The sequence below is a fragment of the Podarcis pityusensis genome, assembly GCF_964106645.2.
Source record: "Podarcis pityusensis genome assembly, chromosome: 1".
NCBI lineage: Eukaryota > Metazoa > Chordata > Lepidosauria > Squamata > Lacertidae > Podarcis > Podarcis pityusensis.
In genome coordinates, this window is record NC_138028.1 from 112,247,050 (window position 1) to 112,272,055 (window position 25,006).

Consider the following 25,006-nt stretch of genomic DNA (forward strand, 5'->3'; position numbering starts at 1 on the left):
ACACACACATACAAAGGCATGAGTAACAAATGATAATTTGGGTTGGGGGATTTCTTGCTTCTTACAGATCCGTATCCGAGTTTAACATGTTTCTTTTTGGGGAAAGCGTCGCTGCTTTGTTCTGTCTGGTCCCTCTTCAGCCAGCAACAGAACTTATTTCTCTATCTCTCATTTTTTAAGAAGCGCACTTCTTTTGAAAACTCTAAGGATTCAGTCGTGCCATTTTTCTTTTCTTTTTTGTAAGGCTGTCCTAGGCTTGAACCCAGATCCAGATAGACTACTGAACTGTGATTTCTGCAGTAATTTTGCTATCTGGGGGAAGTGCAAGCAGGAAACTCCTCTCACAACATTTCAAGGGAAATGGGGTGATACACTGGCTAATTATTGGGAGATAATAAACATGGACTAAAGATGTGAATAACATCACATTTATTTTAGCCCTGATACAGGTGCATGTTAAGATTTTTAAAATATTTGCTGTACTGTTAGGTAGATGAAGCAATTCTGGGTTTACCCATCAGGGCCCACAAGTGAGTGAGTGTTTGTATGTGTGTGTGTGTATTTTAAGCAAGTAAGCTACTTTGACAAAACAATTAAGGAAAACATGAGTTCTGTAGATGACACATGAGACCACATTAATTGGTGTTGCCCCCGAAACTCAAGTCCAGTTTCCAGATCTCATGAAAATTGACCTATGATGCCTCTCATTTTAACCTGAACTATGGAACAAATATTTATCAGAATAATGAGACCTAGGTGCGGGCATGTTTGACAATTCCATTTGTATAAATGAGGTTTCCACTGCACCACACACAGAGAAACAGTTTCTTCTCCGAAGCTGAAAGAAAAAATGAAAATCATTTGCCCCCAATGAGTTAAACAACTTTGTTGAGTCCAGGTGCGTGAGTACGTAGGTGGGATATAAATTTCGCCATACTACCACACGTGGATTTACTTAGCCTGGGGATGAGTAAAACAAGTGTGAATAAATGTGTCCTGGATGGAATTTGAGTCAGTGTGGCTGTAGCTTTCGGTGGAACTAGATGATTGGAGGAGTGGTCCCTTTCCTTTGTCAAACTTTCTTCTCCTCCTGCTCCCCCCTCCTACTCCCTCTGCAATTCACTTCAAGAGTGAAGGCTCTGAGCCGGTAATAGCCTAGGCAGCAACCTCAGGCAGAAGTCTCTTCTCCCAGATACAGCACTCGTCACCACAGAACTTGGTGCATCCAACAAGACAGAGGTAAGAATCCTCTCTTGCCTGTCCGCCCCCAGACGACTGCAGTGTTGTGCAAGAGCAAACTGTGCAAGAATTAAGATATCTTTTATAGGCGCCAGCCTTTTAGCAGGGAGTTGGATTGCTGTAGGCTTTTTATTGCTCATTCCTCAGACGGTTTGAAACCAATACACAAAAGATAAATGAAGCAGATTTATGTGCCGGGAGATCTTTATCACCACCAAAAAAATATATCCATGTGACTGGCACTTTGTCTGTGTTTATGCTGGGACTATGTGTGTAGAATATAGGGCAGTGAAATCTCTGCAAGGAGGGCTGAAACTCCCCAACAAACTCTTATCAAGGCAGTTTTTGCCACCAGCAAGCCATAAAAGTGACAGCAGAGGAAACTGTAAAACTAACTGAAGGACAGAGGCACGGGGCTTGTTTATATCTCTGGTGTGAATATTATTCCTTTTTAAATCCCAATTTCATGTTTGGAAACAGCTCCCAGGGGTGAAATTGAAATTGTTGCAGCATGCGAGTTATTATAGAATCAGGTACTTGACATTGATTTTGGCATCAAACACTAGGCCTTGGGGCAGCTGTTTATATGCAACAGATTCCTCTTGAATGAGACATACTGATCTATATGTAATGCATCCCTCTTAAATAGAAACATATGGGTAAAAATTAATTTGCGGGTGTAGATGCACAATCTGCCACATTCTTTGTTGTCGTTGTTCAAGTTTCAAGCTGTGCCACCACCTCAACCTATGGAAGGCAAGCAAAGATTGCTGTGCAGCTCTGCCTACCTGTCCTTCAGCTCCACTCCGTCTTTTGGCAGCAGAGTGGGATAAAACCTATGGAAATAACCCAGTATGGCATAGTGGCTAGAAAATTGTACTCATTGGGGTAGGAATTCAAATCCTTGATCTGCCAGAAAGCATTCCAGGTGGTCTAGCGCAAGTCATTCTCAATCAGCCTACCTTGAAGAGCTACTGTAAAGTACTTTCTAGATTATTGTTGTTGTTACTTATGACTATTCGGTGCCTCTAACCTAGATGCTGTAGTATTATAGAATTTAAAATGAACAATCTGTCCACATGTTTGCAGTCTACGGACTGTTGGTGTGTGTGTGGAAATGAAATACTGTATAACTTAAATACTATAAGTTGCTTGAACTCCTTGGAGGAAGGAGAAGATATAAATTTGCCAAATAATATTTTTTTAGACATAGTAAATATGGCAAAACCTGTTGCTGCATGCAGTGGTATCATTGCAAGTGACATTTCCTAGGAAATGCTAAATGAATGGATCATGTGCTTTTATTTGTTTATTTAAGGTATTTATATACAGTGGTACCTCTGGTTACGAACTTAATTCATTCCGGAGGTCCGTTCTTAACCTGAAAGCGTTCTTAACCTGAGGTACCACTTTACCTATGGGGCCTCCTGCTGCCACCATGCAGCCAGCACACGATTTCTGTTCTCATCCTGAGGTAAAGTTCTTAACCTGAGGTACTACTTCCGGGTTAGCGGAGTCTGTAACCCGAAGTGTTTGTAACCCGAGATACCACTGTACTGTTTAATCATTGACATTTGTAAGCAATGTACATTAAATTACAGTACATTTTAAAAAGCCATCAAAGAACAATTAAAAATCATCATAAAACCTTTTCACTAAGGTGGTAACAAGGCAATCTCCATTTTGCAAGTAGAAAACTAGCTTTTGTTTGCTTTGCATTTTTGTATTGTGTGTTGTTTTGCTTTCGCAATCACAATTTCTTGTGTCTTTTTGCTTTCGCAATCACAATTTCTTGTGTCTTTTTGGCCAACAAAGCAAACCATGCCCTCTAGGTTATGGTGGCTTTTGTTCCTGCTGGACCACCAAGTCTTTTTGGCACAAAACACCAACGAAGAAAAAAGAAATGGAATCAGAAAACAGAAGCCCAAACCATTCCTCTCAAATGCAGTAGAAAAGTATCCCAGTCCAAGTGACCAAGGTGACTACTTTGAATTTTAACAGATTCTTTGAAATGGTCGGTTCTGATCCCAAAGTTTATCTGGATGGGATTGCTTTGAAATGTATTAAAGTCTGAACACACCTGCGAGGAAGGACTGTGGTGAAGTGGTAGGCAGGAGTGGCCAGTGTGAGGGGGTTGGTGCCACTTCCCAACAGTGGTGTTGCTGCTACTTACTGGGATGGGGCAGGCGTAAAAAACACACAAAATGGCAGCTGCTCGCATTCCCTTTCCCCCAAATTGTATTTCACCTCACCCCTGAAATATTGGCAAAATGTCGATTTCAAGGTGGGTGGGACTGCTGAGAAATCGTTCTTGTCACTTCAGCCCAACTCTAATGGGAGTAACATTCTCTACAGTTATCAAATGATTAACCTAGGCCACGTTCACACCATATATATAAAGAAGAGTTTGGACTTGATATCCCGCTTTATCACTACATTAAGGAGTCTCAAAGCGGCTAACATTCTCCTTTCCCTTTCTCCCCCACAACAAATACTCTGTGAGGCGAGTGGGGCTGAGGGACTTCAGAGAAGTGTGACTAGCCCAAGGTCACCCAGCAGCTGCATGTGGAGGAGCAGAGACGCGAACCCGGTTCACCAGATTACGAGTCTAACGCTCTTAACCACTACACCAAACTGGCTCTCAGTGCGGTCTACTACAGTACCATTTTAAACAGTCATGCCTCCCCCCACCAAGAATTCTGGGAGCTGTGGTTTGTGAAGGATGCTGAGAGAGTTGTTAGGAGGCCCTTCTCCCCCACCCCACCCTCCTGCCGCCCCAGAGCCGCAGTTCTCTATAGAGAGGGTAGATGCTTTTGAGAACAGTAACAAACCATAGCTCCCGTAATGTGGCTGTAATGTAAATTATTTACCTGGTGACGCGTTCTTTCTAGATGAAGACTGCATTCTGGAAATGGCTTTCCTTCTGGACAGTTCGGAGAGTGCAAAGAACTTCAATCACGAACAACAGAAGAAGTTTATCTTGGAGATAGTGGACAGGATGAAAGGGCTGCAGCTCAGCTCTGGACGTTCCCTCAGCTGGAGGACGGCCTTGCTGCAGTACAGCAGCACTGTCCTCATAGAGCAAACTTTCAGAGATTGGAAGGGCCCAGATGCCTTTAAATCCCGCATCGCCCCCATCACCTACATCGGCCACGGCACCTACACCACTTACGCCATCACCAACCTCACGCAGCTCTACATGACCGAGGGGACTCACGGTAGCGTGAAAGTAGCTGTGCTCTTGACGGACGGAGTGGACCACCCGAGAAACCCAGATATTTTCTCAGCCACTGCCGATGCTAAACACCAAGGCATCGTGTTCTTCACAGTGGGGATGACCAGAGTGGCCGAGGAGGTGGCCAATGCCGCCAAGCTTCGGCTCCTGGCCAGTGTCCCGGCATCCAGGTTTGTCTTCAATCTGCAAGAGAAAGGAGTTGTGGAGAGAATTCTCAAAGAAATGGTAGGGACAAAGATTTCAGTGGGGCCTATATAAAGCGTATATTATACTTAACAGAATATAAGTGTACTCTGCACTTCTAGTATTATAATAATGGTGTCGCCTCTATCCCTGCTCTTCGCCCCAGGAGTCAAAGAGACCCCTGGTGGGGAACGTACTCAAAGAGTTCTGTTACCCGCCTTTCATCACAGGACTCTGCTGTGTTTTGCCTTATATGCAGTGTTTTCTTGCCTGCCTTCCCTTACATAATTCTTCTCCTGACACCTCCTGTACAGTGTCCACTTCTGCCTGTTCTTCCTCTATTCCCTCCTCATTGCCTTCACCTAGACAACATAAATTTCTTTTGCAGTTCGTCTCTTTTCCTTCTACCTACTCGTAAATCTCTCTTCTGTGTTTCTCCTCTGTTTCTCCCATACCCCTCCTCCCTGCTGTGACCCCTAGATGCTGCCCTTTTATCTCTTGAAGGATGCCCACCACCACTCCCAGCTCCCACTCCTCAACTGTGTGTGTCGCCTCAACTGCAGCATTTCTCAAGCTCAAGCAGGGAGTGACAGCATCTGCCTCAGTCCTTTCACAAATGAGTTGTACCTAAAAACTGACATGAGCAGAAGGCCACACCCTTCACACAACATGGCTTTCCTCTCCCCTCCTTCCCATGTGGACGAGAATGACTGAAGAAGGCCATAGCTTCAACATTATCTCAGCTGTGGTAGTTTATTAAACACACACACACACTACTAGATTTTTTGTTGTTGCTGCACAACTTGGTTTCACTTTTATTCACAAGGCCACATAATCAATTCTGAACTTTTAAGGTTTGTCAATTCAGTATTAATGGGTGCTGACTAGGACTGGGCCCTAGACATTTTGCTGCCTGAAGAAAGTGACAAAAGGGAGTATGTACCCCTTTGCATTTCATATGCGGAAGGTGACTGGATTGGACACTGACCATAAGAAAACATCCTCCTGGGGGAAGCAGGCTAGTTTAGGGGGTAGAAGCAATATTTCTATCATGACATTCATTCAGTCATTCATTTTATATATTTAATGTCATTGCTTCTAAGTATGGTAAGCCCACAACGTACATAAGGGTAACATTTCAAGGATCGTGCATGTCACTTTCGATCCTTCATTTGCATACAAACTATCCAATCACTGAACGTCACTTTCGATCCTTCATTTGCATAACTATCTACAGTATCCCCCTGCTGGCCCAGGGTGAGAACTTCAGTACATAACAGTGCCTAAAGCCAATATTGTGTCTAGTCAAAACTTAATGGGTTCAATGGCGGGTGGGATTGCCAAAGCCATTTCCCCCAGATCTCTCTCTCTCTCTCTCTCTCTCTCTCTCTCTATCTATCTATCTATCTATCTGCCATGCCTGTAAAACTCAATGTGCACAAGCTAACTGCGCATAAGTTACGGGCTTCTTGTAGTTTACAAAGTGCAAAACCAGTTACTCAAACATTTACATGTAAACATTCATAATCAATATTCACAATAAAAGAATTCCATCAAAATTAATTGGTTTGCAGCATAGAATTCTCCAATTTGGATTAAACATCCCCAGTGCTTGAACTCTGGGGACACATTCCTTACATGATGATAGGCTTTTATACAGTGATATCTAACACTGCATTCCTAATTTGTGGGTTTTAATTGAATCCCTAGGGAGCCTTGAACAACCAGAAATACTACTCTGCTTCTTCCTATGATTTGTTGTGTTTGTGTACAAGAAATAGGCATATGCTGGCCCTATATCAGCACCTTCCCAGCCAGCAAAGTCTCTTTTTTCATTTTTCTCACAGTGTGCCTTGTTACTTATAAAATAATTAATTTTGTTTGCACTTATTTGTCTCCCCAGAAAGAACTGGCAGAAGAAGGGGTAAGTCTTAACTGTGAACTGGGGACGATGGATTACATCTACAGCATTTTAAATGGAGTGGTGGTGAAACAACAAACTATCTTTCCAAAACTATGTTCATTATTACCATTTCAGTAAATTAAAACAAATAGAAAAAGAAGAATAAGTCTTGCTAAATGATGAGCACTAAAAAGTGAAATAAGAAAATGTAAATTTGTTTGGTCTTTGATGCATCTTGTAGTTTCCGGTTCCAGCAATAGTTTGAATATATCTATAACCTAATGCTAACTCCCAAGGGTATCACATAAGAAAATAAGAAGAACCTTCCTCCAACATGCCAGAGGCCATTTTAGTTTTTTTGGTCCAGTATTGTCTTCTCAGGACGCGGGTGGCGCTATGGGTTAAACCACAGAGCTTAGGACTTGCCGATCAAAAGGTCTGCGGTTCAGATCCCCGCGATGGGGTGAGCTCCCGTTGCTCGGTCCCTGCTCCTGCCAACCTAGCAGTTTGAAAGCACGTCAAAGGTGCAAGCAGATAAATAGGTACCGCTCCAACGGGAAGGTAAATGGCGTTCACCAGAAGCAGCTTAGTCATGCTGGCCACATGACCTGGAAGCTGTACGCCGGCTCCCTCGGCCAATAAAGCAAGATGAGTGCCGCAACCCCAGAGTCAGCCACGATTGGACCTAATGGTCAGGGGTCCCTTTACCTTTATTTATTACCTTTATTGTCTTCTCACAGTGGATAACAAGATGCCTATGAAAATCACACAAGCTGGACACAATCACAATTATAATGTCCTGATTGTGGTGCCAATAAATTGGCTTTCCAAACCATGCTGCCTCTGATCCTGGACATAATACAGTCCTCATGACTAGTAGACATGGATAGTCTTGAAAGAAGGGTTTGTCTCATCCCTTTTTTAAAAAGCCATCCAGGTTGGTGGCAGTCACAACATCTTGTGGTAGCAAAGACCAAAGTTTAACTCTGCTGTATATGAAAAAGAACTGAATCACTGTTGTTAGAGTACTTCTACACCACACAGACATTTGAGATTCCATCCAGTTCACCCAGGACTACTAGAAAAATCTGAAATGGAGATATTTGTAAATTTATCACTTCAATAGGGAACACAAAATTCAGCACCAGCCAGAAAGCTGAAACATGAACAAGAAGTATGGATTCAATAATGAAATGAGAAATGTAAGTTTTGACTGTGTTGTGGGGAAACTGTGAAAATATTGATTAGAAAACTGTACCATAAAACAGCATCCATTTTCAGTACTGTAAAGCAATAGGATGCTTTCAAGATTAGATCTTTCCTACTTGTGGTTAAATAAATAAATTATAGGAAAATAAAATTGCTGTAGAGCTTTCTGCCTAGGTGGGAACTGATGATTAATTTGTATGGTTATTTCTATTTGAAGTGTCCCCAGCCTCCTATATGTAACTGTGAAAAAGGAGAAAGGGGTCTTCCTGGCCCTGCTGTAAGTATCTTTCCCCCCCATTTACTTTCTTCTTATTTTATTTATCTTATTAAAAAATTATACACTACTTGATTGTAAACAATCCCAGAGTAGTTGAAAAAACCGCTTATTTTTTCATTGCAAAATTAAAAAATAAATATTTTTGGTGGCATTATTTTATTAATTACCAGTATTATCTATTTCATTAAATACATATTCAGAGACAACAGCTGAGTGATCCAGAGAGAATAAGATGTTCATTCATAAATGATAGGGTCCTTGATTGTGTGGAGAGCCTTCACATTCAGCTGTACCGATGAGGGCTACCTACATAACAGCTATAATGTAATGCTAAGCCAAATCATAGTTTAGTGTGAATGTGAAAATGTAAGGGTTTCTCATGAAGAGATTGCAGCTGGAAAGGGAAAATCAGCATTATATGATGGGGGGGGGGGAATATAAGCTGGCATGTTGATGCCAATGATGTGTGAACGTTACTGAAACCCTGCGTGCATGAGAATCACCAGTCTCACAATAAACACCTGTCTGGAAGGGACTGCTTCATGGTCTGACAAAAGACAGAAGAACCACATGAAAAATATAGCATGGCAATGATTGGATGATGGTGCCATGAAGATGCCCTACAAAAAGCAACTGAGCAAAGCATGGCAATTTCACACTAAATGCCAAGTGTGGAAGCACCTTTAGAATCAAATCATGGTGTGTCCCCCCCCCCCAAAGAGTCTAAGAACACTTCCAGCCCTTAGACTCTTTGGGATGGGGTTCAATCTCATGTTGTGTGGTTGTAAGTGGCTTGGGAGGTCTTGTGCAACAAACTTGCTTCCCCAAAAGATTGGATATATTTATTTATTAATTGGCAACAAGTACAGTGGTACCTCGGGTACTTAATTCGTTCTGGAGGTCCGTTCTTAACCTGAAACTGTTCTTAACCTGAAGCACCACTTTAGCTAATGGGGCCTCCTGCTGCACCGGAGCACGATTTCTGTTCTCATCCTGAAGCAAAGTTCTTAACCCGAGGTACTATTTCTGGGTTAGCGGAGTCTGTAACCTGAAGCATATGTAACCTGAAGAGTATGTAACCCAAGGTACCACTGTAGTGGGAAAATGCACTGGAAAGTGTAGGGTTTTGTTATGTATTTTTGTGCTTTTATACTGTAAACCACCCTGTGATCCTCAGATGAAGGGTGGTATATGAATGTAATTAACAACAACAACAACAACAACAACAACAACAACAACAACAACACTTGCTTTAGCATAACATCATCTAATTGCACAGGGTGAATGCTTAATAAAAAAAGGGCACCTGGAAACACATATGTTCATGAAAACATTATTATCTACCAATGAGCTGTTTAAAAGCTGAGAATGACCCGGGAAAATGCATTCTGACCAATGTAGCTCTTGCACTGATTGGAGCATGACTTGCTTTTTAGCTTCAGGTGTGAGAGGGAAATCTTTAGAACTTTACTTATTTCCTGCACTCATAGAATCATTTTCTTAATAGTAAGAATATAAACCAAGGGATCTCTCCCCTTTCTTTGCATGTTTAAAAATGCAATTAACAGATGAAGTTTAAACACAAGGCTTTTCATTTAACTCCCCTCTGTTGCTTTTCTGCTTCCAGGGTAAAAAGGGTCGTCCTGGTGATGATGGAGCCCCTGGTCCAAAGGGCGTGAAGGTAACGTGACATTTGATTTAATTGAAATGCTCATTGATTAACATTAGTAATTTAAGACAAGAGGATGTTGAAATAAAAGCATTCTCAGTCGCCACATGGCAGTTTACAACTGAGGGGGTATAAATCATTCTAAATCAGTGGTTCCCAACATTTTATTTTTGGGGGACCATGCCCCACTTAAGCATCTCTAAAACCCTGATGCACCCCCCCCCCGTGACATATAATTCTTATTATTCAAAAAGTGAACTCCTATTCATGTGGAGGAAGCCTAAAAGGCCATTAACTGTTAATAACTCATTCTCGAATTGCCTCCTTTAAAAATCAAATTGCCCCCCTGTGGGGGGGGGGGTTGCCCCATGTTGGGAACCACGGTTCTAAAACATTCACATTTCTGAATATGAATTATGTTTAGCATTGAAGATGGAGCTAGTTTGAACAGCAGGGTACATTTTTCCTATCTGTTTTCAGCAATATGTAATGTAATCTTAACTTAAATTGACAACATTTTCACAGACTACAGAACGTTAAGCAAAGTAATAACCCAACACTCTGATGCTTCTAGGGGGAGCCAGGCTTAAATGGAATTCCAGGAAGAGATGGAACAGAGGTAAAAAGTGTGTGTGTGTGTGTGTGTGTGTGTGTGTATTCTATTATGTATTTATTTACTTTGAGGGAAACTCTGTTATTTAAAAACACATCTGCCCCATATATATCACTGCTCCTTTTTGATCTCATTTTTACTTTTTGGGTATGCCTTCTTAAAATGCAAGAGAATATAAAGAAGGGTGTGAAGAAAATAACTTGTAAGCAGCAATTTCAAAGGGCAATAAAATGCATAAAAAAGGCTGCTCATTCTACTCATGGTTATGTAAGATCCACTTTGAACAATAACTTAGCAACATGTGAGCCATTGCTACTCCCAAGTCCTAAGGTCTCACATAAAACCTCTGTCATGTGATTCAGGTTGCTTGTGTGCTTCCAAATCATGTCAGCAATATTTCTGCTGTATTTCCAGAACTGGAATGACACGGGAAATGGCTGGCTTTTGGCACTCGCAATGATACCCAATGGCATTTGCAGAACCAGCTTTTTACATATTTTCATACTCACTCTACACACAAGAGCTCATTGGTCTGTTTTTGGAGTGTTTTTCATCACACAAATCTAGTGATGGAAAGCAGCACCCGTTCTGAAATTGGCAGAGCAACTCCTGAAACTTTTCTAGGGTTTGGTTTCTAACGAAACAGAGGGAGAGGGCAGTGCCTCCCCACCCCAAAGGCAAAGAGACCCTAAGCACCAAATGCAAGCAAAGCAGGCTGGATGGAGCCAGCCAATAAATTTGTCATTTCTGTTACTCATTCTAAAACTCTGGATTAATAAGTAAGATTTATTTTCCTAATACTTGCTGTAAATTTTGCTGCTGCTGCTGATATATGCATATATACCCCACCTTTTCCCTTAACAGGGATTCAACGCGGCTTACAGATAAAATAGGAGCAGCTAAAAACATAGCCGGGGGCGGGGGGAGCAGGAACCAGAATTAGTGATTACTGTTTAGTGTCAGTAGTAATTTAATCAATATGCATTCTGCTCTTCTTCTTTTTCCCATCAGGGAAAGTCTGGATACAAAGGAGAAAAGGTACGGATTTTTCGCCTTCTTGAATCAACTAGGTGCTTCAGGCTAAAGACCAATACAGCCATATTGATTTGAGGACAAAGAATTTAGCATCTGAAATAGAATGGGAATGGGTGGGGGATAAAGCACTGGCAAGGAAGGACATTACACATTTTTCAAAAGTTCTGAGATAACATTAATGATTGATTGCGCTTTTCTCAATCTAAGGGTGAAAGAGGCGAATGTGGAACACCAGGAATAAAAGGCGACAGAGTAAGTAACTATCTGATGGTCAACTACATCAGATTGTAATGTAAGGACTTGTATAATCAGAAACGGTACCGCTCATAGAACTCCTAGGCCCAGTGCTGCATTAGTAGTGTGAGCAATGTGTAAACAATAAAGGTAAAGGTAAAGGGGACCCCTGACAGTTAGGTCCAGTCGTGGACAACTCTGGGGTTGCGGCGCTCATCTCGCTTTACTGGCTGAGGGAGCTGGCGTACGGCTTCCGGGTCATGTGGCCAGCATGACTAAGCCACTTCTGGCGAACCAGAGCAGCACACGGAAACGCCGTTTACCTTCCTGCCAGAGCGGTACCTATTTATCTACTTGCACTTTGACGCGCTTTCAAACTGCTAGGTTGGCAGGGACGGGAACTCACCCCATCGCGGGGATTCGAACTGCCAACCTTCTGATTGGCAAGTCCTAGGCTCTGTGGTTTAACCCACAGCGCCACCCGCATCCCTTTGTGTAAACAATACCATTATAATAATTATTATTAGCCCTTATAGCCCACCTTTCCCTCCAAGGAACTCAAGGTAGCGTACTTGGTTATCCCTCTCCTCATTTAATCCCCACAGCAACCCTTTGAGGTAGGTTAAGCTGAGAGGCAGGGACTGGCCCAAGGTCACCTAGTGAGCTTCATGTCTTAGCGGGGATTTGAACCCTGGTCTTCCAGGTCCATGTCTAACATTCTAACCACTATACCACACTGGGTGTCATGGGTAGGGGCGGGGAGAAAGAGAGACTTACTGGAGAGGAAATAGTCCTGAAATGCTAGGTACATATTTGCAGAGAGCATGATCATACAAACTGGATTTTTAAATATCTAGTTTGACATTAGCCTTTCTGCCCACGTTTCAATTATCCTTCCCACATTTGAATCATTTTGTTTTTCCCTTGCTGGCGATTCACTGTATGATTTGTAATATTTTGCACTGTATATGGGCTCACATATAATTTCTCCTCTTATCACTCAGGGTCCAGAAGGCCCAGGTGGACCAAGAGGCCTCCGAGGTCTTCAGGTAAATGAACAGAAGTGCTTTGCTTCAAGACTGTGCTAGCTGCCATCTTTCTGAAGCTAAATTGTCCCTCCTCTGAATTATATGTTGGCTGTCAGTCACTGATGCCAACTCCCCATCCCATCACTCTTCGTGTCCCTGGAACTGTGGGCTATCTATATCCAACTGATCACTGCATTCTGCAGGTGAGGACTTCCTGTAGATACTTGTCATCAAGAAGTCTGTTCTGTACAGTGTAGGAATCAGACCTTTAGTGTGGCGGCACCTCCCCTTTGAAACTTTCTCCTGTTATGTATCAGACCGGTACCATCTCTAGTATTATGTTTTTAAGGTGCCTATTGAAAACCTTCCTTTTCCAACAAGGCTTTTAAGTGGAGATTTTTCTGTCTCTCTGTGTTTGTATTGGGCTCAAAATATGTTTTTATTGTTGGTGTTCTCATAGTTAAATCACTTCAGGATGTTTTATGGGATGTGCTTAATAAATGAAATAAATCAGTAACCCATGGTTAACAGCAGATGAATGACTGACCTTCTTCTGTTTCTTCCTGTATTTAGAGAACTAGTCTCTGTAGTCCTCACATACCTTTAACAAAGGGGGTGGGGAACACACATGGGGGGGGGGGGTTGTGTCACAGAGAAGGGAAAGCCTTTTCACAGCCATTTTCTTTAACCATTAGCCTAATACCGGTAGCAATGCCCAAGTCAGGATTCTACAGCAGGCTGAAAGACCTTTCTTGTGGGTTGCCAGTCTGCTAGTAATGGGTTTTATGAGCTAAAAGCACAACAGACTGAAAGAAACTTACAGATCAGAGCTTCAAATGGAAAAACAAATGCATATGATACAGGTTTTTGAAGGCCATGAAACGAAAGGCAGTGTAATCATCTCCAATGCAAAACAAACCAGGATAAACAGATGGTAAGTGAATGTAATAGGCAAATATCACAATTATTTGAACACTGAATAAACTGTTTTGTGTGGATTGAAGTAAAACAGTCATATTCCTATTTAATGATGCACTCGGCCAAGGTCTTTTTTTTAAATAAATAAAAAAATGCCTTCCTGTTTAACAGGGTTCCCAAGGGCTGCCTGGAGACCAAGGACCTGAAGGAATGCAAGGATCAAAGGCAAGACTCTTAACATTAATTTAATTCTAAACGCTGTGAGAGACTGCTGCTACCTTTGCAATTTTGGGGCCCACTTTTGCTTTCACTCACGTTGGCCCGGTTCATGCGCCATATGAAACTGGAAAACCAAAAACTGTTAAAAAGAAACATGGTGCCCTGCAGATGTTGTTGGACTCCAACTCCTCTCAGCCTCAGCCATCATGACAAATGGTATGGGATGATGGGAACCGTTGGCCAACAACCCATGGAGGTTTCCACACTGGCTGCCCCTGTAAACCATGGCTTGGAAACCCATTGCCTTCCAGGTGTGGTTGGACTCCCAGTTCCCATCAACCTCAGCCACCATGGCCAATGATCAAGGATGATGGGAATTGTAATCTGGTAACATCTGGAAAGGCCCACAGGCTCTTCATCCCTGAGGAAAATGTTGCTACTATTCAGATATTTCCTCTGCTATGAATTCTATCCATCTTAGCTGTGCTGAAACTGACTTTTCCGGCTGTGTCTGCAAAACCACCAAATGGAACATCTAAGAAGCAAGAATCAACTCTGTTGTCATTCAACAGCGAGGTGTCATATGACATTCCACATCACAAAAAAATCCCCTTCAAGGCACTTCAGCCCATTCAGAGCTTTGTATGGCTTTAAGCCGCAGGGAACCATTAAAGTACAGCTCATAAATAACACCTTGTTGAGGCTTTTTATGACACTTGAATTTCTTCTCAAAAGCAAGAGAAAGCTATTTTTTCTCCAGGCCATCTCTCCAACAATGGGACAGAACATGAGTATTAATTAGTAAGAAATAGATCCACACACAACTGCTTTCTTCCACTTTGAGATTATTTTTTGTTACCATGCTGTTCTGTATTCCGTGAGGAAAACAGTCTTCATAGCAATTCAGCGTGCGTTTGGCTTTCATGCTGGTTACCATGCATGTAGCAACCCAGAAGGTCACATTAGACTCTTTCAAAAGTGTTTTTCTTGAGAAGAGCATGGAGAGGGGGGTTGATTGTAAAATCCGCTTCAAGTTGGGCACATGTGGTTGGGTCAGTTTCCATGTGGGCAATTTCCAATTTTGCATCTATTACTTTCATCCCCAATTAAATTTTAGTGTCATATTCTGACGTGGCCGGGGTTGGCATGAGGGGGGCATCAATCCCCTGCCCCCGAGCTGGATCACCACAAGGGCCCGGATGCCCAGCTGTAACACTTCCCACCGCGGAATATTAGCGGTTCTACCCCAAAAAGCACTGCTGTGCATTGATGAAATAGCACACTAAAAAATATATTGGTGCAATCATATGCTCAGTCACATCAAGACTGCTTTTCTTTTTCTTTTTCTGGCAGTGTATCAGCGGGGCCATGACATTGTTCAAGGGGCAAAAGATGCAAAGGAACTGAAAGCTGCAACATAGTGGGCACGCTCTGAATCCAGAATAGATTTTAGAAATTATCCTTGTTAAACTGGAATTCACAAGCAGGGCAAGACAGGGCGGCGCAAACCAATGTTCAATGCAGGAGCACAACAGGGAAAATCCACCCATCTTTTCTACTTCTGCTAATTCCTTATATGTTTGGATGTGTTTCCTAGTCTTGTTTCATTTATTACTCCCACTCCAAGTAATCTGCTAGTTTTATCATGGCAGAAGCATTATGATACATATTGCGAAAGCAATTCCCCCACAACTTACAAGCATTTAACTTGCGCACATTCAGCTTTACACGTGTGGCAAAAAATTAAAAGGGGGTTGAGGTTCCAGGAAAAATGGCTTTGGCAATCCCATTTAAGATTGAACCCCAATTGACCATACAGAATTTGGCTTTGGAACTTAACCCCAACATAAATTGTGGGCTTATTGTACCTTAGTTTAAGAGCAGGAGGGAGGGAGGGAGGGAGGAGCAGGTTTTCTTCTCTCTGAAACCCTATCAAAAAGTTGAAATCAGTTCTTTTGTTTTGCAATTTTCTAAAGGGCGAAAGAGGCCTGCCTGGCCCTGCTGGACTGACTGGAGAAACGGGAGTAGGGTTGCCTGGCCCCAAGGTAAAAATGCCAATCATATAGCCTACTGTGCAAAAGGACAGCTGCTGAAATAATATATGGCTGGATTAAAAAAAAAACCAAAAACAACTTAAAACAAGGATAAATGATGTCTTTGTAATACCTGAAAGGTATTCTGGATGTAGTTCAAATACATTCATACCATTAAAAGGGGGGGAGGGAATGCACAGAATGGTGTAACTCTTAGTAGTTTATTGGTAATAAAATTTGACATATCTAGAGAGACAGAGGGGCAAATGAAGTTATTATTACTGGTATCATATTTGTTTTACTTCCCTCTAGTCTTCTTAATATCACTGTATTAAATCAAATAATGCTGCTTCATTTCAGTGTCCATAATTTTGTTCAAATCCAAAAATAACATATCTTTTTCTGAAGGGTGACATTGGTTTAACAGGAAGACCAGGCCCTGTTGGGCCACCTGGAGTTGGAGAACCAGGTTTACCGGTATGTACTGTGCGTGGGGAGATCACACGGGGGGAAATCCCTTAGTAACAAATAATTGCACCTTTATATGCAAAAATCAGTGCATATTAAAGGAAAGCGTGGCTCTGATCCACTCAAGGTTTGGTTCCTGGTTCTTTCTTATTCAGCTTCTCTTACAAGTTCTTTTCAAAGTAGTTATTGCTTTAATAGAGATGATCTGCAACTCTGTGTTCCAGATCTTTCACCTCGTTCTCTTTCCGATTGCTTTCTTGTTTCTTCTGTGCTGTGTAATCTCACCCCATTTGTGTATCTGGCTTGTGGACATCCTTCTATTATCCCTCCATGTCTTTCTTTGGCTCAGATGGAACAGGAGTGTGATTGTAGAAGAATAAGAGATACCTCTTGGTCTTTTCATTCTTTTATCTGAGCAACTGCCAACTCTTGTTCTCGGTGTCTCTAAGCTGTGTTCTTTCCTTCCATTTTCCATTTGTGTTTTTGTCTTCCATCTATGGAAACTATGACCACTGTGTTAATTCTATCATGTCTCTTGACTATGGTGATGCCCTCTGTTGTGGCTTCCTGTCTCCCACCTTCTTCTTCTTCTTGACTTGTTTGTTCTCCTTTTCTATAACATGTTCATTTTCAGCTCCCTTTTTTGGGGGGGTGGGATGTCTACAAATGTTTACACTCTACTCATCCAGTTTCAGAAGTAGCCAATTTGTGGACCTCCAGATACTGCTGGTCTCCAAGTCCCATCACCCATGATTATTGGCCACACTGTCTGAGGCTGATGGGAGTTGGACTCTCAACAATATCCAGAGGTCACCACATTGGCAACCTCCAAATTTCTTGTTCATATTTATACATCCACTTACCTGCTTCATTCTGAGATAGTTTCTAACTTGTCGTAGTAAATACAAACATAACTTTAGAAGTGAGAATGAAACATGCTAATTAGCAAAAGGATCCTGGTAGCTCTTCAGTTATACTGGCAGTGCCAGCCGCCCATTTTGTATACCACTTGTGGGGTGGGGGTGTTGTTTACAATCAACACAGTATATACATTTTATGAAATAAATTTTAAACATTCATCTGCAGGGAAATACTGAGTTTGTTTTAGGAAGGGGGTTCGTCTCAACTTATGCAAAGCTATAATATTTCCTACTAGATCTGGCCTACACTCTGTGTGAGTTTCCAGCACCATAGAACATGTGCATGTCATCAGCATCCTCTGCAATGCATCTAGAACAGGGTTTCCCGAACTTGGGTGTCCATCTGTTTTGAGGCTATAACTCCCATCATCCCTAGCTAGCAGGACCAGTGGTCAGGGATGATGGGAATTGTAGTCCCAAGACAGCTGGAGACACAAGTTTGGGAAACCCTGCTCTAGGGGTTTTGTCAAACACACACACACAATATCCTCAGCAAACAAGACAATATGGAAATAATTCCCTAGAGTGTGTGCAAACGACTGCATCTGTTTTAAAAGACTTGCTTAACTTTAAGCTTGAGTGAGCCCATAAAGAATCTATTATTAAAGTTGATCTTATACTTGACTGCATTTTCAGGCTTTTACAGGGTAAACCTTGCAGGCTCACATGTTTAAGCCTTTTCTTTAATGGTGCCGGGAGCGGGGGGACTCCTAGCATAATCCAGTATAACTTGTTATACCTGGAGTTCATAGCTGTCTGCTGTTTGATGTATCATGAAAAAAGCTACTTTTGCTTTTCATAAATATAGCATTACTTTAGCAATTTAGGGCAGGTTGAGACTAGGCTCCAAACCACAAAGATGTATGAAGATCCTACTTTGATTGATTTGCTATTGATTTCCAGAATTTTGCTTTCAAAAACATTTTTACAGGGGCCTCAGGGACCACAAGGTATTCAGGGAGAAAGAGGAACTCCAGGAGAAGGGCTTCCAGGACCAAAGGTACAAAAGAGTTTTGCTTTAAAAATGCCATGGCATATAAACGACCTTTAAAGTGTTTGTGCAAGCCCATTTCCAAACTTGGAATTATCAAAACGTACATAGAAATGTGTTGCTTTTCATTGTAACCCAGTCCTCAGAACCTGCACGCTGTAGCTGGAGACCTGTTCAGCATCAGTAACAACTTTAGTACTTAGGCTGTGGACACACTCCCATTTATTCTGCATTCAGTGCTCTCCCACCACAGTTTTGGGAAGCCAATCTAAGATTGTACAGTGACATAGGCCATAAAAAGAGCTGTCCCACTCCATTCAGCCAAGCTGCATCAGCTCTGGGCTTATATTTCTTTTCTTTTCTTTTCTTTTCTTTTTTCAACTGTTTTTATTTATTTTCATGGTACAGAAGATAAATTTTGAGAAAACAATTGTTACAACAATCTGGACTTATATTTCTTAACCAAGTGGAGGGAGGAAGTTGGATTAAAAGATAGAGTGCAAGCTCCCCACCCCCAGAACGACCTGGGGCATGCTCCAAGAAGAGGGTAAGAGGTAAACAAAGCTGTTAAGCATTATGGCAAGGCTGGGCAGTCTTCAGACTTGAAGGATCTACTTTGTTTTTTACTACAACCTCAAGGTCCACCAATCAGACCTGGGTGCAAAGTAGTGGTTTGGAGTGGAGGCTTTGAGGACATAGAGTTAAGGAACAAGGTGCCTCGGAACACATGTTCAACCCAGGAATTTGTTTTCAGAGCTGAGTCCGGGCTCACAATCTGGCCCTACCCAAATCTAGTCCTGGTTTCCCCTTCAAGATTTCTTCACCTCCACAGCCTAATTTAGGCAGTGGGAAGAAGCTTTTCCCCCCTGTTGCTATTGTTCAGACCATAATTCCTATTGATCTGTTACAAATCACCCTGAGATTCCCCAGTAGATTAGGAGCTATCTACCTTTTGCCCACCTGTGGGAAGCTTCCTTTGCATGAGTGCTGTGGTTCCACAGGAATGCTCACATCCCTAATGGTTTTACAGTGGTACCTCAGGTTACAGACACTTCAGGTTACAGACTCCGCTAACCCAGAAATAGTACCTCGGGTTAAGAACTTTGCTTCAGGATGGGAACAGAAATTGCATGACTACAGCGTGGCAGCAGCGGGAGGCCCCATTAGCTAAAGTGGTACCTCAGGTTAAGAACAGTTTCAGGTTAAGAACGGACCTCCGAAATGAATTAAGAACTTAACCCTAGGTACCACTGTATTATCATATGTTATAGCATCTTTGGTATGTTTTAATTTTTGTCAACTATTTATGACCCATCCTTCCCCCCAAAGTCCCCAGACAGGGTACACTTGCACATTAAAACCACAAGTAAAGCATATAAAGCCAGAACCAACAATTACTATTTCAAATCAATACGATTAGGAATGCAGCCAGTAGCAGGAAAAAAGAAAAATTCAGCTCATCTCTCTCTTTATATATAAAGCTGAACATGCCTGTAGAAATCAAACCATTCCTGGGATGATATGAAGCAATTGCTTCCCTGCGAACACACAGCAACACTTCACAACAGCTTAGTGAAGTAAAGAATGCATTAACAAACTGAAACTACAAAGGAGATTTAAACAGGCAGAACAAATGTAATTAACCAATCTGGCATTTAGCCAGAACTCCACTGTTAATAGAACTTAGTTCTTCAGAAAGGCAAGGATGAAATGTCAACAGATATATGTAAGGCTTCTCATACATCTTTGTACATTCGAGTGTTTTCTTATCTAGGCAAATTATAATGTTACATTTCCCGCTTTTAAACAAAATCAAACCTGTCAAAAGGAAGAACCAAACATTTGGCCTGTTTTCAAGATTGACGGGTACTATTTTAAAACAAGAAGTTTCAAAATATATAAAAGAAGTATTAGAAGCAAAATATTGTTCCTTGTTGATACTAATCAACAGCCTGATCCAGCTGGGGTAATGTGGTTGAGGAAAAAGGGGGTTTCTCCACCCACATCTATGGCTACATCAAGAACACAATGTGCAAAGGAATAGGAAGATAGTGGTGGATCTCTGTATCCAGTGGCTTGTGTGGTAGATAAGGCATTGGGTTGAATCCTTAGTCTGTTTCCAGGGGTGGGGTGAGTTGGTGCGTCACCCCTGTCCTTGAGCAGGTGCAAAATCTCAGGGTACCCTGGTAAATGGATCTGCATGGAAGTTTTTGTCCTGAAGCCATATGGAGAGTGGACGGGCCTTAGAACTTCCAATGGCGGCCTGGGGGCGGGGCAGCTTAGTTGACCTGCATCTTGAAGTGACATGACCCTGTCCAAAACTCCAGCCATCTTGTAGGAGGCTGATACAGAATACACACCCAGCACCTTAAGCCAAAGCCTATCTACATTTGTAATCTATAAAGTTGTGACTAATTCTCAAGTTTAAGATGTTTTCCCAATTTGTTCCACCTGTTCACCGCCTCAGCCTTCCGTCCCCAGGAGCACATTGTACATGGGTCTGCAACACACAATGCTTAACAGAGAGTTGGTACTTTCAGTTTTAGCAGGACTAATCACCTGTCTGAGATCTTTTAACTCTTTTCCCTTATGGAGGGTGTCGAAGCGGAAGAAAATTCAGGCTCCTCCCCTCCCTAGGCAGGTGATAGTGCTGTTGGCCATCTGCAGTTTTAAATTACTGGAAACCACGCTGGTTTCACAAAAAAATGGTGAGTCTAAGCACCTTAAATAAATAACAATATTTTCCACTATAAGAGAGCATAACATTGCCAAAAAGCATGCAATAGGTGAATCATGATCTTTATGTAAATGAATCATATACATTAAGAAAGCTATGTTTGTTATATGGCAAGCGCTGAATTCTTCCCATCAATATGGAGAATTCAGGACCAGAACATAAATATTTGAAATGGAAAGAAGATAAATCATTTTATTCATCTCTTTATAATGACTTTCAAATTCAACAGTGATCTCATCAGGTGGGCGGGGAACTCTCTTTGATGCACAAGAGAAAATCAACTCCAAGCACTGCCTTTTGCATTCTCAGTATTTTTGAATTATATCCTTACATTGCCAGCAATCAGTCCATTTGTACTAAACAGAACTTTAAGGATAAAGCACAGATCACATTTTCTAACCTCTATGCAATTTTGTCTTTCCATACAGGGAGATCGTGGCTTTGATGGTCCAAAGGGACCCCGAGGCCAACCAGGCATTGGCATAAAGGGTGAAAAGGTGAGCAGTAAATATGCCAGGGGATTTGCGAAGTCTAAATGACCTGTGACTGATACTAGTCACAAAGAGTGTAATGAAGCAAAATAAAGAATTTGCTTTTTCAATGGCGACTGAACAATACTGTAGTTTCTCAGATAGATTTATGCCCAATAAACTACCCAAAGCCCATTTTAACATCTCTTCATAGTAAAGTGTGAGATGAAATAAGAAGGGTTTCATTCTGTGGGAAAGTTAAGTTCTGGGGTACAAAAAGAAAAGAAGACTGTACACGTTCCTTACTGTGCCGGAGACAGCATCTATAAAAGGCTGGCATTTAATGCGTCCTAAGAAAATATAGCATACATTTGTCAACGTCTCTGTACTGAGACTATGCCAATGGCTTTGAAGGAGCTGGTCCAAATTGTACCCAGTGAATATTTACAGCACAATCCTATATGTGTCTATTATAACTAAGTTTCAATTAGTTCAGTGGGGCTTACTCCTGGGTATCGGATTGCAGCCTAAGTAACTTGCATTTATATTTTGTATTAAGTAACAATGCTTTGTTTATAAGGGTGAAATTGGCCCGCCTGGTTTGCCTGGGCCTATTGGATTACCTGGTGTTGGACTTCAAGGAGAGAAGGTGAGTTTTGGTGCTTGCAGGTATTTAAAAATTGCTTAAGCCTTGCTTAGGGAACTCTTTCTCCAGGATTCATTTTCTGACATCTTCTCTAGGGAGTAGAAGGCCCCAAAGGACCACCAGGGCCAAGAGGGCCATCTGGACAGGGATTGCCCGGACCAAAGGTGAGCCAAGTCAGTGTTGGGTTTAATTCTGTGATTGGTCTGCAGGGCAGCAGACTCTGATTGGCTGGAGGCTCTAGTCAGCTGAGAGCTGGCTGTGATGAGCAAGATAGTTGAAATTTGACAACTGGAGAAGTTGAAGGAAAAAGTAGCTCTGAAGGAGTCTCCCCCTGTGTTTCATTTATCCTTCTATCGTGTATTATTGAGTGTTACCAGTTTCTTTTCACACCAGGTTCCATATGCTTTAGTTCAGTCACTCTGCTGACAACCAGAACTGCAACTGCTTGATTTTTAAATAACTATGTGGGATTTTGGCAGAAATCCCCACCAAGCAAACTTCTTGCATGTGGGCAGTGTAATCAACAACAAATGTGGTTGGGAGTGGAGTTTGGGCATAACAAGAAACCACAGTCACTTGAAAACTGAAGTGAAAGCCTCTGATTTCCCTCTTCTCAGCCATGCTGGGCTCATGCACATAAAACTAAGCTATAGCTTAGTGTGATATGGAAGCCCTGCCAAGGTGTTCAGGATTTTATTTTTATCATTTCAATTTCCCAAGTATATAGTGGTTGAAATGGTGCTGCTCTCTATTGATGTACTCCCATCGTCTCTCTCTGAAGACGGAATAAGCCGAGCAGATTTTTTTATGTTACTCAAGCATTTCATATCATTTTGTTTTGTTTAAGGGTGATCAAGGTTTACCAGGAGAAACTGGAGCTCCGGGAGAAAGAGGTCTTGGAGAACCTGGAGCAAAGGTAAAGTAGCATTCTAAAAGCTGTATATTAAAACTGTATAAAACTGCATTATAATAAGGCATTTAATTATTTTTGCATTGCATAAGTAGCCCCGTGTATTTAAAGTTCAAAGATTTAATTCTATTGTATATTTAGGAGAACTGAGTACCAGGGATTACAGAAACAGGAGAGAGAGGGAAAGGCTTTCAACAGCTACTGGTTCACAGTGGCTATATATTGCCTCAAATATCAAAGGCAATGTAGATCATTTGCTGGGAATCGCAAGTGAGGAGAATGCTGCTGTGCTTGTGTCTTACTTGTCAGCTTCCAAGAGGCATCTGGTTGGCCACTGAGAAAGCAAAATGCTGGACTAGATGGGCTTAGGTCTGATCCAGTTGGGCTCTATTTGTGTTCTTAACTTTCCATTTCTCATTGACATTAGGGAGAACCAGGTTCTTCAGGACTAGCAGGTCTACCTGGCCTGCCAGGAGAAGATGGAGCACCAGGCCAAAAGGTTTGCTTATTTTATTTGAGCATGTCTGTTTCTAAAATTAAAAGAATTACTGTAAATGCCATTTGGCAAATCTAGGCTGGTTTCATCTATAGCCAAGGGATTAGTTCTGTGTGATGTGATGCGTTGGACACACTCACATGATAACACCTAGAGAAAGGGATGGAAGGATCTGCCAATTTCAGTTCTCTTGGTTCCTCATTTTCTTTCAATTTTAAATTCCCTTGTCCAGATTCCTGCAGCAATTTGAAATTATTATTTTCAAAAATCCTCAGCATTTAATGTGAATTTCTCCTAGTAGACACATTTTTATGCAGTTTTGCAAGCAATTTTCTTCATATAAATAATTTTGGTATGCTAGTTTCACTAACATATATATTCTCCTAATAATATGCAGAGTTGTTGTTGTTGTCCTGCTTTTGTTGCGCTGTGGTGCAAAAGTGCCCCTCCTGACAGCAAAAATGTGGTAACACTGGGGAAACATCGAAGAACAACAGATAAAATGGAATGATATGTGAATGGCCCAGTATAAATTCTATTATTGCATGAATGACACATTGCAGAATACACCTGCAAAAACACACACACAAAAACCCACCAGTCTGGAGGGGCCTTTAATGAGTCCTTGGTGAAGGGGAGAATTCGAAACAGGGACTTCTTGATTCACAGAGTAATATTTTAGCCGCTGAATTGCACCAATATATACAATGATATGCTACCACATTATCATTTTTTCTTTTGCAGGGAGAACCAGGATTACCTGGCCCCCGTGGTCCAGAAGGTGCTCCTGGAATTGGCATACAGGGTGAAAAGGCAAGAAGTTATTTATAATTGGTCATGGAATTATGTGTGCTTTTTATTACCTTCTCTGAGAAAGTTAAAGTAGCTTTTGTATAAAGTAGCTTTTTTAACTTTTTCCTAGGGTGATCAAGGTCAAAGAGGTATACGTGGATTATCAGGACCAACTGGAGTGCCAGGACCTGCAGGGGCTAAAGTATTATTATTATTATTATTATTATTATTATTATTATTATTATTATTTTATTACCACGTCTGGTGTCAGAAGTTGGTGTGGTGGAGCAGTTGCCAAGGGAGGAAAGGCAACAGCCCCTCCAGAAGTCCTTTTTATTATGCATTTGTGATTATTTGTGCTCATGGAATTACCTGGATGGCAATACACGATGCCACTTTCAATACTGTTTGCTACTGCAAATGTTTTGTGGTGCTTCCTTTTTTATCAGTACTTGTCCCATAGTTTTCTTTTTTAAAAAAAAATAAAAATACTTTTTATTGGGGGTTTTGTGTTACAAAGCAAACAGGTAAACAGGGAATGGTACATCTATTGTCTCCACTTTCAATTCATGGTCTTTCTCACAGTTCATTTACGTTTGGTGAGAGACATTTTTTTCATAGACATCTTGCAGTTAGGGGAGAGGGGAGAAAGATGGGGATATTGGTCTTTCACTCTTTTGCCTATTCTTAGTGTAGCGGGGGGGGTGTCATCACATGGGTAGGTTCTTTGTTTATGTATTCATTTATTTTTATTGATATTGCGAGAGGTTAGGGATTCCCG

General features: G+C 41.6%; 1 protein-coding gene across 1 annotated transcript in view; it reads left to right on the forward strand.

Annotated features, from left to right (window-relative positions):
- The first annotated feature begins 3,013 nt into the window (after window positions 1–3,013).
- The window catches only part of LOC308458327 (uncharacterized protein), a 37,525-nt gene continuing 15,532 nt past the window's right edge, over window positions 3,014–25,006 (forward strand). The window contains exons 1-20 of the mRNA XM_080973320.1: window positions 3,014–3,217; window positions 4,131–4,699; window positions 6,561–6,581; window positions 7,987–8,046; window positions 9,674–9,727; window positions 10,290–10,334; window positions 11,340–11,366; window positions 11,571–11,615; window positions 12,602–12,646; window positions 13,715–13,768; window positions 15,739–15,807; window positions 16,204–16,272; window positions 18,115–18,183; window positions 21,340–21,408; window positions 21,962–22,030; window positions 22,123–22,191; window positions 22,875–22,943; window positions 23,365–23,436; window positions 24,178–24,246; window positions 24,356–24,427. Of these exons, the coding sequence (XP_080829446.1) occupies window positions 3,061–3,217; window positions 4,131–4,699; window positions 6,561–6,581; window positions 7,987–8,046; window positions 9,674–9,727; window positions 10,290–10,334; window positions 11,340–11,366; window positions 11,571–11,615; window positions 12,602–12,646; window positions 13,715–13,768; window positions 15,739–15,807; window positions 16,204–16,272; window positions 18,115–18,183; window positions 21,340–21,408; window positions 21,962–22,030; window positions 22,123–22,191; window positions 22,875–22,943; window positions 23,365–23,436; window positions 24,178–24,246; window positions 24,356–24,427 (1,773 nt within the window). The 5' untranslated portion in view covers window positions 3,014–3,060. The remainder of the gene's footprint in view (window positions 3,218–4,130; window positions 4,700–6,560; window positions 6,582–7,986; window positions 8,047–9,673; window positions 9,728–10,289; window positions 10,335–11,339; window positions 11,367–11,570; window positions 11,616–12,601; window positions 12,647–13,714; window positions 13,769–15,738; window positions 15,808–16,203; window positions 16,273–18,114; window positions 18,184–21,339; window positions 21,409–21,961; window positions 22,031–22,122; window positions 22,192–22,874; window positions 22,944–23,364; window positions 23,437–24,177; window positions 24,247–24,355; window positions 24,428–25,006) is intronic.